Source organism: Thalia democratica, chromosome 9 (genome assembly GCF_965202585.1).
Source record: "Thalia democratica chromosome 9, ktThaDemo2.hap1.1, whole genome shotgun sequence".
Lineage (NCBI taxonomy): Eukaryota > Metazoa > Chordata > Thaliacea > Salpida > Salpidae > Thalia > Thalia democratica.
This window is the reverse complement of record NC_139173.1, coordinates 13,519,252-13,538,310: the sequence shown is the minus strand read 5'-3', so window position 1 is coordinate 13,538,310 and position 19,059 is coordinate 13,519,252. Positions and strand designations below refer to the sequence as shown.

At 25.2% G+C, this 19,059-nt stretch overlaps 1 protein-coding gene across 1 annotated transcript in view; it reads left to right on the top strand.

Moving 5' to 3' along the window:
* LOC145844521 (uncharacterized) overlaps positions 1 to 19,059 on the top strand; it is a 30,144-nt gene that overhangs the window by 3,464 nt on the left and 7,621 nt on the right. The window contains exons 2-5 of the mRNA XM_082951920.1: positions 1,772 to 1,875; positions 8,673 to 8,850; positions 13,053 to 13,105; positions 17,071 to 17,291. Of these exons, the coding sequence (XP_082808046.1) occupies positions 1,772 to 1,875; positions 8,673 to 8,850; positions 13,053 to 13,105; positions 17,071 to 17,291 (556 nt within the window). The remainder of the gene's footprint in view (positions 1 to 1,771; positions 1,876 to 8,672; positions 8,851 to 13,052; positions 13,106 to 17,070; positions 17,292 to 19,059) is intronic.

The window sequence follows — 19,059 nt, the reverse complement described above, 5'->3', positions numbered from 1 at the left end:
GTTTTTACTGCATTAACCAAAAACTTTAAAAAATCAATTACCACTAATCTAAAATTCAGCAATACAATCAACTGACCATAAGCACTGAAAATTCACAGTTGTTTGATATTTGGACATATCAAAACTAATAGAACACTCCAGTCGCTTAGCTTAGTACTTTTCTCTAAGTCTGCAACAATATACTTTTTTGTAAGAAAAAAATTCTTTATTTCCTTTGCTTAGAAAGACTCTTTCTAAATTAGTTTTTTAATATGTTTCTGTACTTAGCTAAGCAGTGCTAAGAGATAATATAAATATAGTGTATACAATTTAAACAAAATCTTTAGTTTTTTTATAAAATCTTATTGAAATAGCTATCTATTTGAGTGTGATTTTATTAATTAACTGAAGGTTATGTTTAAGTTGTTTAAATTAGTAAGTAATGAGTGAAACATTGTTTTGGAAATAAAACTTAAAAACTTGAAGTGATTTTATTATCTTTATTTATAAGTTGAGAACTTTAGTTTTAATCTTTAAAATTTAAAGCATAAAAAATTAAAAAAAAAACTAATAGTTATTGTTTATACTCGTGGTGAAACAAGTTTTTTGTAATTATAATACCTGCTTACAAAAATACTTTGCCTTTTACAACTTTACTTTTTGTTTACAGGCATTCTTTAAAACTTTCATAGTGTTAATTTTCTCAAATGCTTTTAACCAATTTTTATAAACATGGAACTGTTTAAAAATATAGTTAATTATTACATATGATTTTGTCAAGTACTAAGTCAAATAAATTTACTTCTTCTAGCTAAAGCTAGTAAAACAAGTTATCAATTTGAAATTGATGCAATAGATCGAGTGATGCCAAGGTAATTTTTTACTTTAATTAATTTTTGCCTTTATTTCAAAGTTTAAAGCGTGTAATACAAATCAGTTTATATAGAAATCATTTATATATTTTTGATAAAATTACTCTTTTTTTTTTTAAAGTTTCGAAAAAAAAAGTATAGACCACGTTTTTTTGTTGTCAGTATTTTGGAAGTTAAAAAATACAATAAAATATGATTGATTAATTTTTGAGCTACAAATTAAAAAATTATGGTTATTACTTTTATATTATGAAAAAGTTACATGTGTTTAATTAAAAAAGAAATTTTCAAAATTCCCGAAAAAACCTTTTGTCCATCAAAGACAACTTTAATAAAAAGTTCTGCACACAATGTTTTTGAAAATTTTATGAAGAATAAGCTATTACATTTATAAAAAAAAATATTTTGAAGGAAGAATTTAGATATTCAAAATTAATTTTTTGCTTTTTTAAATTGCACCTTCCATAACAAACCCAATGAACTCGTCTGTAATCCCTCAGGTCTCTAAAGTTAATGTTTTAGCTATAACAAGTGTTTTGTAGCTCCTATAAAGGAGTGGGTGCCACTTTTGTTATGGTGTCACTTTGCACGTGTTCGTCCTAAACCTAATTCAGACCTGACTTTGAACCTAACCTCGTGCAAAATTGTCTTCTTGCAAAAGTAACCCTTTGTGCAAAAGTGAATTCGTCCAAAAAGACCCATCCTCTAGGTCTAGATAAAGTTTACAAAATTGTACCAGTTTGTAAAAAAAGGCTTATCTCTTTGGCCTTAAAATATATGTTTAAAAATTTTTCATTAACTTACAAACAAAGTATTTGTTTATTAAAATTTTAAGAAAAGCACAATTATTATTTTAGATATGTATCATTAAAATACTGTTTGTTTCAGTTATTTAATAATCAGTTAATTTTGTTAAACAGCATTCAGCAGCAACTCATTGTGGAGTACAAAAAAAATAAAGATTTAAAAATGTTGTACAAGTCCAATTCAATGGGTTCCAATGAAATTTCCAGTAACGTAAAAGGTACTATTTTTCTCTACTTAAATATTTAAAACATTTTTTATTGAAATATAAAAAAGTATGCTATTTACAAGTAAAAAACAAATCAAAAGAATTAAGGTAATTTTTCATTGGAAATTGCTGTTACTATAATAACTAAAAGTAAGGATATATAAGTACCTTAAAGTAAAAATATAAACTTTAAAACTGTTGCTAAAAGATATTATTGTATGAACGCAAACAATTACAAAAAGCTAATGAAGGATAGTATAAAGAGCAGATATTCAATTGACCATAAAAATACCATTTACACTGTTAACAGCAAGGCACCCTAGATTCTAACCAAACATAAAGAATACCGTATACAAAATCAACGAAGCATTCATTTTTATCAAAGACCTTAAACCAAACTTTCTACATGATTAACTGTAGAACAATTAATTCATCGAAAACTTGCTTAGGAACAATATCCAGAACCATACTATAAAAACACTCCGCAATCACAAGAAATAAGTCCAAGCTTAGGAAATGGAAAAACTCTGACGAAGTAATATATTGGATCAAAAAAATCAGCAACAAAAACCACAAGTGCTTCGTGAACTTCGACATAAAAAAACTTCTATCCAAACATAAAAATAAAACATCTACTAGATGCATTCAACTTCTGTAATTCTTACTTAAAATTCGCAGAGTTTGAGATAGATGCAATTATGCACACATGCAAATCAGTTATGTTCTATTATAAAACTAAGTGGAAAAAAAACCAAAAATAATAACAACTTCGACTTCCCAATAGGCTCATTCTACGGCTCAGAAGTATGTGACCTCGTAGGATTATAATTTTTAAACCATTTGTCTACAATTATTGATACCTAATCAATTGGACTCTATAGAGATGATGTACTTGCCATCATCAAACAAGAAAGTAAATGTAGTATTTGCAAGATAAAAAACAAATCAGAAGAAAGCTATCAGACATTGAATTCAATATCTCAATCAATGCAGGTGTAAAAACTCTACTAACTTCTTGGATATACAATTAAACCTTCTAACCGAAGATTACTGTCCAGACATCAAACCAAGTGCAATTATATTTTCAAAAACTCAAACCACCTCAGAAAGATTAAGGAAAATATTCCAAAAATGGTTGAAAAAAGAATTTCAAAGCTTACCAAAAACAAGGATTAATTTGATAATGCTAAACACGTTTACTAAAACGCTTTAAACAAAAGCAACTTCAATTATAAGCTCTAATATAATCCGACAAATGATAATATTAAACATAAAAATAGAATAAGAAAATACATATTCTATAACCCTCCTTTTTGCAAATTGGTAAAATAAAATTTGGAAGTCTATTCTTAAAACTGCTTGACAAACATTTCCCAAAGTCTAAAAAATCTATAACAGAAATTCCTTCAGGATTTCATATACTTGTTCCCCAAACATAAGAGCAGTTATCAGCGGACACAACAAAAATTTTCTCAAAAAATTACCAATAGAGTAAGAATTATGTAACTGGAAAACAAAATACAATGTCCAGCCAAGATCAAGTGTAAATCGGAAAATATAATATACAAAGATGTCCTCTCATTTGTAAAAATGACGATATGTCATATATTGGATCCACACGAAGACCTTTCAAGAACGGATTATATGAGTATAGAACATCATTTCCCAAACCCAACAAGAAGAAGCTCACCAACTGCACACAGCTTGCCAACTACTTATGGAAATTATGTGAAAAATAGACAATAAAATGGAAAAGAGTTATACAAATTAAAAGCAAATTCAAACCAAACTTCATGTGCTCATTATGCAACCTGGAAAGACTATAAATAGCAAATGCTAACATAAAAAAGTCAGAAATATGGGAAAATGAACTAATTACACAGCGTCTACATTACCCTAAGGAATATTTTCAGTTCATTTTTAATGTGTGTTTTTTATTAATCTTATCACATTTACTTAGCTTTTTTATTATTTTGTAGTATCTATTTTTTACTGTATATATGTTTTTGCCTTGACTACTTCATTAAAAAATCCCCCATAAAATCTAAATATTTACATTTTTCCAAAGCTTAGTAGTATAATGATTTAGTTTTTTACAGGCTAATTTTTTTTTGTTTTTTTTTTTGTTATTATAGATGGTATACTGACAATTCCCACCCGCGACAGTTACCGATTCGATCAAATCCTACCCGCGCACAATTCCCAGTCTAAACTTCTTTTTATTTATTTATTCGTCAATTTTTTTATAGTTGTGTTTTAATTATACTTATTTTTTTTAAATAAATTATACAGAAATCTTCCTTTATTGTACCAACATATGTTTCTGTATGTCATCGAATTAACACACTTCAACTGGGGTTTGTAAAAAAATAAGTACTGTAATGAAAGAGTAGAAGCTAAAGTAGGAATATACATGTTTTCATTAAAATAAAAATAACATAATTTCTACAGATTTTTAGAGGTTAATAGTTAATAATAGGTAAAATGTCAAATCCGACTGTTATAAAACTATATAATATTTGTAATTATTAAGTCTAAATCAAGTAAAGTAAACTAAAATACACAACAAAACCACAACTCATAATATAAACAAACCACTTACTTTAATTGAAAGAATAACTAATTCAAATTAATTATACCTTTGCTAATGATTAAACAAAATTTATCTAATAATTACGTCACAATATGTATGAACATTAAGACAGCTATTTAATTTTTATTGTAAAGGTAGTTAATTTAGTCTTTATGTTTGGGAAAGCAGTAAAGCGCTTTAATATGAAAAGTAGTATATAATCTATTTTGAATAAAAAGTGAAACAACAACCATTAATTAGTGAATCAATAAAATTTAACAACGGTAAAGACAATAAAAGTCACAGGAGCATGATATATCGTATATTTTATATATAAAACATATATAATAGATTACATAGATAGGACAATATAAAAATTTATTTAAATAAAAAAGTATTTAAATATGATCTATAGCTATGAATTCTTTCAAAAATGTTAAAACACTGTTTTAGTGATTTAAGTGTTTGAGTAACTTCTTTTTGTTAACCTAAAAGGTGTAAGTTTCAATTTTTTTCTTTTCATATTCATGTTTCATCTATTGTTTTTAGCGCGTTTATTAACAGTTAATTTTGAACACTAAACATAAACTAGATTTTCTAAAAACATATAATTATTCAAAAACATAACAGCGTTGCTTAATATAATATTAATACCCTTCGGAGTTATTTTCCATTAAAATGGATTCCCATTTGATCATTTCCCACCTAGTTATTTCACATCCAAATTAATTCCAACCTAATTAATTCCGTATAAATTATCTCTCAGTCAATTAATTCCAATCTAAATTAGTTCCTTCTCGTTGGTTACACTCTGAATTATTATTTTTTGTAACTTTGCTCTGTTTTTAGTTGCTCAGATTTTGATAACTGTGTTTAATTTTTGACAACAACTTATAGTAACTATTACCGCCAAGTGTATAACCTTTTATCTTCTTATAAGCTAAAAACAGCAACTTTATTTATTGGTAATAAACTAATGGTGACAATTATTAAATTGGTTGAATTATTACGTACGTACTTCAGTTAAACAATTATGTTCAAGATCAAACTTATTTTAAATTTTGGTAATCAGTATTTACATAAATCTTTGTTTGTTTTAAAGTAGTTGAAATTTTGTAACACTTTACTTAATTAGGTTTTTCAAGTACAGTAACCTCTCGCATCTTTACTCACTCGTGACGTTACGCACTCTCGTTTAGTTACGCATTTTAAAATTCTAAAAAGTTCTAAAATAAATATTTTATTTTTTTTAATATTTCACAAATTAGGATTATTGTATATTTTCAATTTAAAATATGTTTTTAAATGCTAATTCACCTCTCTATATATCTTTAGACTTTATAACTTCTGTTCAATTAATTATTGATAAACATTTAGTTATACCTAAGTATATCAGAAATTTTTTTAACAATAAAAGATTAAATTAAAATTGTGAAAGAAATATGACGGTGTTAAATAATGAAAGTATAATGAGAGTTTAAAACACAAATAAATAATACAGCACTCTAGCATTATATATGAAAAAGCATCTAAAAAAATCTAAAAAGAAATCTAATGAAACTTCCTAACAAAAAGTAGCAGTGATACTTAATAAATATAGAACTTACACTGATCACAAATCTCAATTGTTTTTTTTTAGTACACATATTACTAATTTTCATTAAACATTAGTTTTATTTTTAGTTTTAGTTCTTAATTGCTATTTATAAATTGAATTTGCAAAGTAGAATAGAATATAAATGTTAAGTATCAAATAAGTCACATAAAGATAAAATCTACTTGTTATTAGAATAGTAAATATTTTTCAACAAGTATTATTATTTTATATAAATTTATTTATTTTTTTTAAATATGTACAATTTTATCTTTTCTCTTCGTATTTATAAATAAAGTAAACAAATTGTTAAAAGTGGGAAAGTCCCCAGTCTGCTTTTAACTAGAAGCAATATCAATAAACAGCCATTAAAGTAAGTATATTTGGCACCTCTCGTATCATTACGATCTCTCGTATCTCTACGCACTTTATCTGTTGACACAATGTGCGTAAATAAGCGAGAGGTAACTGTATATAATAAGTACTTATCTTATATGTTTATAAACGTTCTTTCATTTCAGTCCTTTAACTCTTATACACATAAATAACACGTAAAGTTTTTATATGTTTTAATTTTTTGAAAACAAATTCAAAAATCTAAATGTCTAGAGGAGAGTTAATATAGTTTACTCTTTCTAGACTACTGGAGTTTTTTATTAAAAGCTTATTCCTGGATTTGAAAAATAAAATGACTAAATACTTTAATTATCTAAGTAAATTACCTAGGATTAAAAAAATTTATATTAAGAACAAGAATTATTTATTTTACAATTAATTTTTTATGTTAATTTTGTTAAGAATATAGTTTTTGGGAAATTTTTTGAATAAGAATCGATTTGTTTAAAATTAGATGAAGTTGGATTTTACTGTTGGTAGATATTTATTGTTTAGAAAATAATCAGTTGGAAACTAAAAGCGGAATTGGAATGAACGTTTCCAGCTTAAAATAGCTTGTAATGACTATAGTATATAAAAAATGTTATTACATTATTATTTTGTATCTTAAGAAGGTGCCAATTATCAACCATGGATATTTTTAATCATAAATATTAAAACAAACTTTAAGTATAATTTTTTACAAAGTTATTATTTGCTATTGATTATTCTTTTGTACAACTCTAAAAATACTTTGTAGGTCCATATTTTTTATATATTTTAGCTTTTAGCGGGGCTACTACTAGACTTGATTTTACTTTTTATGCCTAATGCTGGACCTACTTTTAGTTATATAACCAATTGTTTAAAATTTGTCAAATAAAAAGTCTACGTGAAGTAAATCTCGCCTGAAAAGTACAATACACTTTCATATCTGGTCCACCAAATAGAGAAGTTATCTAATTTATTATAAAACACTGAAAAAGTATACTAAAACTGATTTATTTAGGAAAAAAATAAAATCATTAGGATTTAAAATACTCAAAATAAAAATATACTGGTAAGTATGTAAGGAATGAGCAAAATTACTATGAATTACTAATCGACTTGGTTTTATTAATACAGTTGTGCTTGGTATTCTAATAAAGAGCAAATAGAAATTTAACTTTTGTTTTATTTTTACTAAAATTTTGTAATTTGTAAACATACAATATGCATCTATTACAGTTTTCAAAAGTACTGATACTGTGAATTTGTTTAGGCTAGTTAGCTTACTTGTGTCTTTTTAGGGAACGTTCTATTATAAATTTAGTGTGGTTGTTTCTTTATATTAAGAACGTTTTCAACAAAAAGGAATTTTGTCTATTTTACATAAATTGATCGTGATCTATTTTTGGATAACATATGCATAAACTAATTATCTACTGGATCAACAAAATTAGGATCCGGCCACAGCAGGATCTCTATCTATTTTTGAAAATAGTATCTGGCCGGATCTGGATAGTGGGTCCAGTAGGGTACTTTTTTTAATAACTAAAACAGCGGTTCTTAACCTTTTTTTTGTATTTTACCCCTATTTGAAAGGTAATTACCAAACATACCCTTAATATACAAAACAGTGTTTAGTTTTGTGGAAAAAATATAGACTTTTAGAAATTTGTAAAATTTAAAGAGTTAATTTAACTTAAAAAATACAGTTAAATACTGAATTATAATGGATAAAAAACTCTACTAATAAAGATTAATTTACATAACTTTCAATGAAAAAATTTACCCCCTAAAGCTAGGGAATTTACCCCCAGTAGTAAATCTACCCTAGGTTAAGAATTGCTAAACTAAAACAAGCTAGCAGAAAGAAGTATCTAAAACTTCTCTGAAAAATCAAGTTTTGAAAATTAAAAATAACTGTTGTGTACCTTGATTTTTTAAATAAATCAACAAAGATGTATATTGAAGTTAATTTAACTTAAAAAATACAGTTAAATACTGAATTATAATGGATAAAAAACTCTATTAATAAAGATTAATTTACACAACTTTCAATAAAAAATTTTACCCCCTAAAACAAGGGAATTTACCTTCAGGGGTAAATCTACCCTAGGTTAAGAATTGCTAAACTAAAACAAGCTAGCAGAAAGAAGTATCTAAAACTTCTCTGAAAAATCAAGTTTTAAAAATTAAAAATAACTGTTGTGTACCTTGATTTTTTAAATAAGTCAACAAAGATGTATATTTAAGTTCAAAATTGTAACACTAAATTTTTAACAGAAGATTTTGCTTTTGCTCTGAAGTCAAAACCAAAAACCAATAGAGTAGTACTAGTACCAAACACTTGTCATTTACAAATAGATAATAGTGAAAATTGCAAGAAAAATGAAATCGATCAGAAAAGTCTTTATAGAAATACTTCAAAATTTGAAAAAACATCAGTCCAATACCCTAATGAGTTAGATTTTGTATATTGGCAAAGAAGTTTAAAGTTTATATATCTTGTATATAATGATGAATAAATATAACTAGAGTGAATAATTAAGTCTACCTTTAAAAACTTATTTTCGTTTTAAGTTTAATTCAAAAAAAAATCTACAAAGTTTTTATTTTGTACTCATATTGTTTGGAGTACTTTCAGAATCTTTTTCAGCAAACAAGTTGAATATAAACTTTTTAATATAAAACTTGTTACGTTCTTCGGATATATATATATAAATATATAGAATTAAGTTGTTTAACTTAATAAATTAAATTTTTCACACTGAGCCCATATATATATTAATATATCTATATATATCCGAAGAACGTAACACTAAACAAGAAAAGCGAAAGACAAAACATATGCATCCATTATCAAAAATACTTTTTTGACAAAGTTTAAACCAACTAAATATTAAAACAAAATAAATTTGAAGCGGCAAACACGAGTATTTTATAACATTTTTCCCAACAGTCTAAAAAAAATTTTCTAATAGCTTGAAACATTTTTCCAAAATAACCTTTTTAAACTTTCCTAAAAAGCATAAAATAACGTTCTCAGCGTATTATTTCAAATTCAGCTAATCGCACAACAAACTGTACCATTACTACGTCACAATTATTATAAAAATTTTGAAATCAAAATATCTGTTCACTATTATGATAAACTGTAACTTACTGACGATCACATGAAATTTTACATTTCAATGTGTGAAACAGCTGTTTAAATTATAGTTTTTATATAATTAGATAAATATATTTTAATATATAATCACAACCTTTAAAAATAAACAGAAACAAAATAGCTTATTGTCGGTTACTATTTAAATCTATAAAAATTATAAATAGAAACAAAGAAAACGAACTATAAAAACTCTATTTGTAACATTTTGACTTTAACGTATCGATATTTGAAATGTACATTCAAAAACTTTAAAAATCATTAAAGATTGTTTTATAAGTTTATCTTAACTAATTATCTTTAAAATATTGGAAATAATAAAGCTTATTGTTGTCTATAGTTTAAAACCTAATAGTTTAAACAGAAGTAAAATCAAAGACAAGGTATTAAAACGTAACTTAGATTGTTAAATTTAGATTTAACGTGTTAAAATATTTAAAAATATATGACCAAAACATTTAAAAGTCACTGGCATAAATAGAACATATTGTTAGTTATAGTTTAAAATAGAAAAAAATACTAACAGGGTTGCCACACACTCAGGAAATTCAGGGAAACTCAGGGAGTTTTCAAGTTAAAGAAAATTTCAGTGAAATGCAGGGAATTTCTATTCCTTTTTTTTTTAAACTCAGGGCAGCTTTGATTCTTTCTAAAAATTTCAGGGAAAATTTTAAGATTTTTTAAAAAATCTCAGGGAATTTTTTTTTTCTAGATCTAGAACGAGATTTAGTTAGTCCAGTTTCAAAACAGTTAATTTCATTTATTTTTAACTGCTTATTTAGAAATTTTTAAGCCTTGCAACTAGTTCTTCAATATTCTTAGAATTGACATTGTAATTTTTAATAAATTATAAAATTTTTAAGGATTTGAAAAAAACTCAGGGAAGTTTAAGGTTACTCAGGGAAGTTTCTCGTCACTCAGGAAAGATTTGTTGACCCAAAGAGTGGCAACCCTGTACTAAGTTAATATATTATTAAATAAAAACAGATGTAAAACAAAAAACTACTTTACACTGCAAAAAACACTACAACAAAAAACACACAACATCAAAAAAGATTTCAAAGAAGCTTTTTCAATTATTTTTATAAACACAACTATAAATTATTCAATCTTTGACTTTTTAGGAAGCAAGTGGATCAATAAACTGCAAGCAACAATAAATATAAACAAAACTATATTACTGCTTTACGTATAATTAATTAAAGTAAATTTATATAACATCATTTAATAGTTATTATATATTCCAGTGAACTTGTTTCGCTAGGATCTTTTGTTAACAAACGATTAAATTTTTATTTTGAATAGTTTTAATAACTTTTAATTATTTTTAAAGTTTTGATAACAAATTTCTAAACATCTTTAAAAAGTAAAATAAAATGTTAGATATTGAGTTTTTAGTTACCTCTATTTTTATTAATTAATTTACTTATTATTTTTTCGATTTAAAACTATAACCAACAATATGTTCTATTTTTGCTAATGACTTTTAAAGGTTTTGGTCATATATTTTTAAATATTTTAACACGTTAAATCTGAATTTAACAATCTAAGTTACGTTTTAATACCTTGTCTTTGATTTTACTTCTGTTTTAATTTTTAGGTTTTAAACTATAGACAACAATAAGCTTTATTACTTCCAATATTTTAAAGATAATTAGTTAAGATAAACTTATAAAATAATCTTTAATGATTTTTAAAGTTTTTGAATGTACATTTCAAAATATCGATACGTTAAAGTCAAAATGTTACAAATAGAGTTTTTATAGTTCGTTTTCTTTGTTTCTATTTATAATTTTTATAGATTTAAATAGTAACCGACAATAAGCTATTTTGTTTCTGTTTATTTTTAAAGGTTGTGATTATATATTAAAAAATATATATATATCCTAACTCATTAAAGTCAAAGTCTAACAATTTAAGTTTTGTTTAGTCCGTTTCCTTTGATTTTACTTTAATATTCGGGTTTAAACTAGAAGCAACATAGTATTTTATAATTTCTTATTGTTTTCAAAGTTACAATGTAAACCAATTATTCAAATGTAAGCTTTAAATTTTAAATTTTATAGTTACGCCATACTATTTTTTTAATAACTTTTCTACATGCATGAAAATTTGTGTTCCAGCAGTTAATATTCAACTTGTTTCCTGAAGAAGAATCTGAAAGTACTCCAAACAGTATGAGTATAAAATAAAAACTTTGTAGATTATTTTAAGCATAATTGTTTTTACATATAATATAAAGATAAAGACAAAGAAATCACAAAAAAAATAATTGACATACATACCTAAGGACAATTTGAGAATTTTTAGATATTATAATGTTGTAACTGGTATTTATTAATGTATAACTCAAAACTTTTATTCAAGATTTCAATCTTTCAGAATATTTTTTTCTGATTAAGTTTAGGTATAAATATTTAAAGTTTTGTTGTTTTAATTGTAATTGAATAGAGTAAACTTTTGATGTTGGGAAAAGGTGAATGATAACTTTACTTACCCAAAAATCGATTATCTATAATATATTTTAAAGTTATTTTGAACGATTAAAAACCGGACTGAAAAGTTTACTAGTTTTATACTCCATAAATATTGTTGCATCAATAGATATATAAAAAGTGCTTATTTTCTTGCTTTAATTTTGCATTGAAAACGTAACTTTTATTTACTAAATAACTTCTTTTCGGTACTAACTTTATATAAAAATTTGAGACAACAATTCATTTTGCAGTTTACTTTATTAATTTTTTTGTGAACTAAAAATTTTTCAGTCTACCCTTTTCAGTAGTTCTTGTAGATAACTAAATAGATTTTTGTAAAATAATAAAATTGTAAGATTAATATAATGACGCATAATCTTACAGTTTTATTAATTTTACTATTTTACAAAAATCTATTTAGGTATCTACAAGAACTTTTGAAAAAGGTAGATTGAAAAATTTTTAGTTCACAAAAAATAAAAAATAAAATAAACTGCAAAATGAATTGTTGTCTCAAATTTTTATATAACTTTTATTTAATAACTTCTTAGTAAAATTATTTTATTATCAGAATGCAAATCTTTTAAATACAACAAAATGACCAAAAACATCAAAAACTTCAATGAGTACATGCATATAAAACATTTTTCATTTTTATTAATTATCTATTAAAGTAGGTTTTTTATATACATTTTTTTAATACTTTAATACTACCAATTTATAGCAAATTAAAAAAACTATTTCACTCTTCTTAAAAGCTTACTGATGGCTAAAGTCAATATTTTTAGCTGGTTAAACTATTTATATCCTAGTTTTTGCATGTGTTATAAATCATTAATGCTGCAAAAATATTTTCACAGAATGGTTAAGTAATTGGATATTTGTTCAAGCTTTATGATGACATTTATTTTGAGCTTCAAAATATTTATTTTTATAGATTGTACATTTAAACTTTTTGAAATTAAAATTTTTCAAATAAAAAACTTAATACTATAAGTATAACTTTTGATATTCATGCAGTATGGAACTCGATAGTAGAAAATCTTTTGATCCTGATGAAACTGTAATTCCAGGTTATATATTTTTATTTAGTTTTGTTATTGTTAGTTACTCTGGTATAAAACCTTTTAGTCATTGTTGTTAGGTTACAAAATTTATTTTTTTTAATCTTATTAATGATTTTTTATTTTTTACATTCATACTGTAAGAATATTTTAGTTTTAAGTGTCTCAAATCTTCCCTTGGTTGTGTGAAGTTCTTTGTGATTTTTTTGCCTTTATCGATCGTTTTAAATAAAAAAGTTATTTTTATTTAACAAAAAAATCTACAAATTTATTAGTAAACGTTATATTGTCTAAAGTACTTTCAAAATCTTCTTCAGTAGACAATTAGAACTGATTAATTCAAAATCTTCTTGCATATAAAAGTTCAAAAAAGTATATTATTACGTAACTATAAATCAAGTTTTAAGGTAAACTATGTTTTAAAAGTCTGTCTTTCAAAAGTTTTTCAAATAGTAAATCTTATTAGTATCTCTAGTTTAAACTCGCAAAAACTAATTGAAATAAAATAAATAAATAAATATGAAATAAAATCAAAGACAAAGAACTAAAAGAAATTAAATTGTTAAACTTTGATGTGTTTGATTTAATGTTTTATAATATTTTAGAATGTAAAATCAAAATAAAAAAATAAAAATAGTAATTAAAATAGTAATCGAGCTTATTGTTGGTTGAAGTTAAAAAATCAAAAATAAATAGAGTAAATAATCATAATAAATAAGTCTATAAAAGTAGTAAGGCGTATAACCTTAACTTGTTAAGTTATTTAGAAATGTATAATCAAAAAACTTTATAAATATTAAAACATGTTAAATAATAGTAACCTAGTCAATTATCTGTAAAGTGGTAATATAGTTTTGTTTATATTTATTGTTGCTTCGAGTTTATTGATCCATTTACTTTCTAAAAAATCTAAGTCTGAATAATTTTTAGTGGTGTCTACAAAGATAATTGAAAAAGCTTCTTTTAAATCTTTTTTTGATGTTTTGTGTTTTTTGGCGTAATGTATTTTAAGTGCTGCTCTATCACTAACATCATCTGTGGTTGTACTCTTCCAGATGTGTCTGTGAGAGCACCATCTTTGCGAAAAGGACGTGATTGTCTGGCCGACATAGAACTCTTCGCATTCACTACATTTCGCCGCATATATCCCAAAATTTTTGCAATTTAAGTTTTTTTTCAATTTTATCGTTTTTCTGTTTTTTAACTTTACTAAGCTTGTTTTCTTTACCATTGTATCTTTGCAAAGCAAACATTTACCACAAGGGGATGAAATTCCTTCTTCATTATTAACTTCATGAGCTAATTTCTTGTAGTTAGTTAGTAAAGTTGCAATAGTCTGCGGTCGTTTGTATGTTATCATCACGTTTTGATTCAGTTGTTTTTCTCTTTCTGTTAATTTAAGCAAGTTTGGAAAGATTGTCGTCCAAATGCTTATGTTTTTGTTACTTTCCTTCGTTCTTTTTGATGGTGGTCTGAACCGATCTTTCCATTTTTCTGTTATTTCCAGCATCTCTACAACTAAACCCTCGCAAAAGTGTGATTTTATGCACTTATCTTTTAATAGTTTCAAAGCTTCTAAATAGTCACAATCCCGTTCACACAATCTTCTTAATCTTATAGATTCGCTAAATACAATAGATTTGTAAATTGAGCGAGGATGATAAGATCTTCCATTGATGTAAACCCTATTGATAGCGGTAGGCTTTATGTAGTTTCTTACATAAAACCCACCTTTTTCTTCTTCATCTATGATGTGATTGACATCTAAAAACTCCAACTCTTTGTTTTTACTTTGGTGAGAAATCTCTCTAAAAATAAGTTTTAAATCATACTTTTGAAACACAAATTTAAGTTTGTCTTTGATATTATCTGTGGTTGTTTTTGCTTGGGTAAAAAAGATAATGTCATCGATATAGCGCTTGAAAAGTATTGATGTTTTTAAAGTTTTTTTAACTTGTAATATTATATGATGTAGCGCAATATTGGCAATTGAAACAGAATTGTTATCTCCGGTAACAATTCCGTTTACTTGCGAATAGAATGATGTTCCGTTTTGCACTACTACATTTTCTAAACAAAACATTGTAAGATCGACTAAAGTTTTATTTACTTATTTTGAATAGTTTGTGCACTTTTCAATTGCATTTGACAAACTAATTTTAACTAATTCTCGACTTATGTTAGGGTATAAGCCTTGTACATCTGCAGCGACTAAAAATATTTTTTGATTATTCAAAAAATTTTGCGGTAGACTTTTTTTCCATAAATCTAAATCTTCTAAATAACTTTTGCTGTCTTTACAGTATTCATTTACATCATATTTACAAAAATTAATACTTATTGGTTTAAATAACATTTCTAAAAAGCTCGTAACTCTTGAAGTGGTTATGTTACCTGCAGATTGTACTAGTCGAGTTGGTATTTCAAAAATGTTTGTATTCAAAACTTCTGAGTTATTTAATTTATGCGTTTTAAACAGTGGGTAAGCATATGCAGGTTCGTTACAGTGAAAGTGTTTGGCCATTGTTCCTTTTAGTTTTGAGTAAATACCATTTTTATGTTTTATTCCGATTGTATGTTTTAAAATTTTATCATCTATGCAATTTAGTTTATGTAAATTTATAATCGAGTCATTAAATTTTTCACGTATGTTTTCAAAATGCTTTTTAATATTATTTTCATTTAGTGTGTCTAACTTTTTAAACATTTCAAGCTCTCGACCCATTATTTTTTTGTAGTCATTAAAGTTCAGCACTACTAATTTACCATCTTTATCTGATCTACATATTACTATATTTTTGTTTCTTACTTGTTCATTTAATTCAGTTAGTGCTATTTTGAGTTTAATATTTAAATTGTTTCTTTTAATGTATTGTTCTTTAACTTGTACTTCTAAGTTTCTTATTTTATTTGTAGTTATACTGCAATAAGTTTTAATTTTTTCATTCATACTGTCATGCACCTGTTCGTAACAAACTGAACGCATTTAACTTTAAAAAAGTAAAGCTGTTAGGTATAACAAACATATATTTATAAAAGCTCAGCTTTGAAAACAAACTAAGTTGTGACAAATGCGCTCATCTTAAAATTGTAATTATAACTGGTGGTGTTAACATTTTTTTCGTTATTTATTTCATTTTGTAGAGATGTTTTTTTTTCTGAATTTTTTAGTACTTTTGTATCTTAAACTTCGTTAGAGTAAAAAGTATTTAATGTTTTGTTAAATATTTCTTTCAATTTTTTTAGTTTATTACATTTTATTTTTTTTACTCAGTGTATTTTAACCAGTATTTGTTACGGCCATCATTAACAAAGTAGAGATGTTTCGCGCCAATAATATTAAATAGTGAACTTTACCACATGACCATCAACAACAGTATCCCAAATTGGCCGTATGTTGTCTCGGATGCTGTTGTTGATGGATGCGAGGTAAAGTTAATTATTTATTATGTAAAATTTTTTGAATGAGTGGTTTGAAGGTAGTCTGCCTTTTTTATATGGTTTTAATTGAACAAGAATTGAAAATAATTTAATAAAACGAAAGATCTCTGAATCTGTTGTTTTTGGTTTTTTTAAAGATTTGAGACAGACTTTTTCTATGGTTTTTTTTAAACCAATTTTATTATACGTATCTTTTTTTAAGAGGTCATTGTTTGCTATTGAACTTCGTTCTGTATATTTAAAATTAATTTTATTTGTAACGTAAACATATAACAAGTTAAGTAAATAATATTTTTAATAAATAAGTAAATACTTATTTCTTAAAAATATCATACGTCAAAAACAATACTAATACTTATTGTATAATAATATATTTTTCAAATAGTTCTAGATCAGTTTCAATTAAGCAGAAGTAATCTAACTTTCATTAGAATGATTTAATAACTTTTTTTGTTAAATTTTATTTTCATGATTTTTTAAGATATTAAGATATTTTACTTAGTTTTGAAAAAAAATTAAATTTCGAAAAATAGTTGGATCATTGAAAAGACGATATCAGGCAAACCATACTGACCAGGCTTTAAAAACAAAAATTCAACTTTCTATACCAGACACACCTGAGAAAGTAAATAAAGTAGTCAAAATTATGGAAGAAACTAGATTAAGTTCTAGTAATGAGAGTAGAAGATCTGGTAAGGAAAGTCCAAGTTTACTTCAAAGTTCAAAATGGTTAAAACGACCTAAAATAAAAAAGGTATGTCTATTATTTTAGTACTAGATACATTGCTTATTTAGGTTTATTTTAAAAAATTAATATAAACTTTTAAACATTGGTATACATAACATATATTTGTCTTTGTACTTACTGTGTTCAGCCATAATTTATTTTTTATTGTTATACCCAGGCTTGCCACTAAGTCAAGAAAACCAGGAAAAGTCAGGAAAATTTATATAAACATGCTCTTAATCAAAATAGTTTATCATCACCCAAAACTGCATTTTGCTAATGGTATTTTCTAAAAAAAAATTGTTTTTACAATTCACTTTTTTTTTTCAGGGTGTAGTTGAATTTGGAATAAATTAAAATCATTTATGATCTCACGTATGTATTTACTATGTGGTAGAGAGAGTTTATTTTTAGTTTTGAGGTGTTTAATTAAATAGATTATTTTGAGGTGTTTAATTAGAAATAATTGTACAGAATACTAATAGTTTATGTATAGAGTTTTTAATACTTAAGTAAATTTTTTATACATATAACAACTATATGATAGTTTAATTATGTCAAAGTCAAAACCAACATATTTCAAGAGTTTTTGGCTTTCTGAAAAATAAATTCTGAATGGATCATTAAAGATTATGCTAGAAAGAATTTTAAATGTAGTTGGTGTTCATGTACCTTGTCACTGTCCGATATAGGAAGAAAGGCGATCACTATACATTTGACCGGTGCTGGACATAGAAACAAAAGGTCAGAAAATAACCAAATTAAATCATTTTTCTACAATTCTGGATCAAGTTCTATGTATAAGTTCAAAACTGAAAGAACCTGATCGCGGAAAGCAAATTCTTTCCAATAAACTAGATTCGGATCCTGCCAGATCTGGATCATTTTCTTTAATTTAGATCCGGCAGGATCCGAATCTAAGCAAAAAACGGCCCTATCCGTATCTGGGCTTTATTTAGGAATTTTATTTATAAAAGTCAGGAAATTTCTTTCAGCTCAGAGTCGAATAGCCAGTCGAAATCTGAGACTATAATAGGATCATTATGAGAGGCGCAAACTAAAACTGCGAATAACTAGAAATCACTAAAAGTAAAGTAATTTAAAAACTAAAGTTTATAAAAAAACAGTTTTTTTTTATTTTTATCATCAATTTTTTTTTTAATTTTGTTCCGACAGAATTTTCTAAATAATCCGAGGAACATTTCCTAAAAGTTTGAGGTATTTATCTCAAAAAACGTAGGAGGAGATAGGATTTTAGAGAATTAGTCTTTTTTTGCCGTTTTAGTTTGCGCCTCCCATAAGGAACCTATTGTTGCCTCCGACTTCGACCGGCTATATCTCAAATATTGTTTTGAATTTTTGAAATCTGTAAAAAGCATTTTGTAGCTTAGTTAAAACTCTATAAAGTAAGACCCAGGTTTGCAACATGGTTAGGAAATCAGAAAAAGGCAGGAAAATTTTTTAAAAAAATGACACAAGTAAGGAAAAAATGAGGGGCTTTGAAAAAAGTCAGGAAATTTTGATAAAATTTATTAAAAAAATCAGATTTTGTCAGTTTAAATTTACAAAATTCCTTATTTTCCAAAGCCTTCAAATGGTAAAAATTAATTAAAAATCCTTTAAAGTCAGAAAAAAATTCCAAAATTTTCCTAGAAATTTACAAAATTATTTAATATCCAATGCCTTCATCTGGTATTAATTAGTAAAATATCCTTTATAAAACTGCAAAAATTTTCTATTAACATATTGAACAAGCAGATTTATAAGCTTTTTAGTATTGATGATCTGTAGCAAG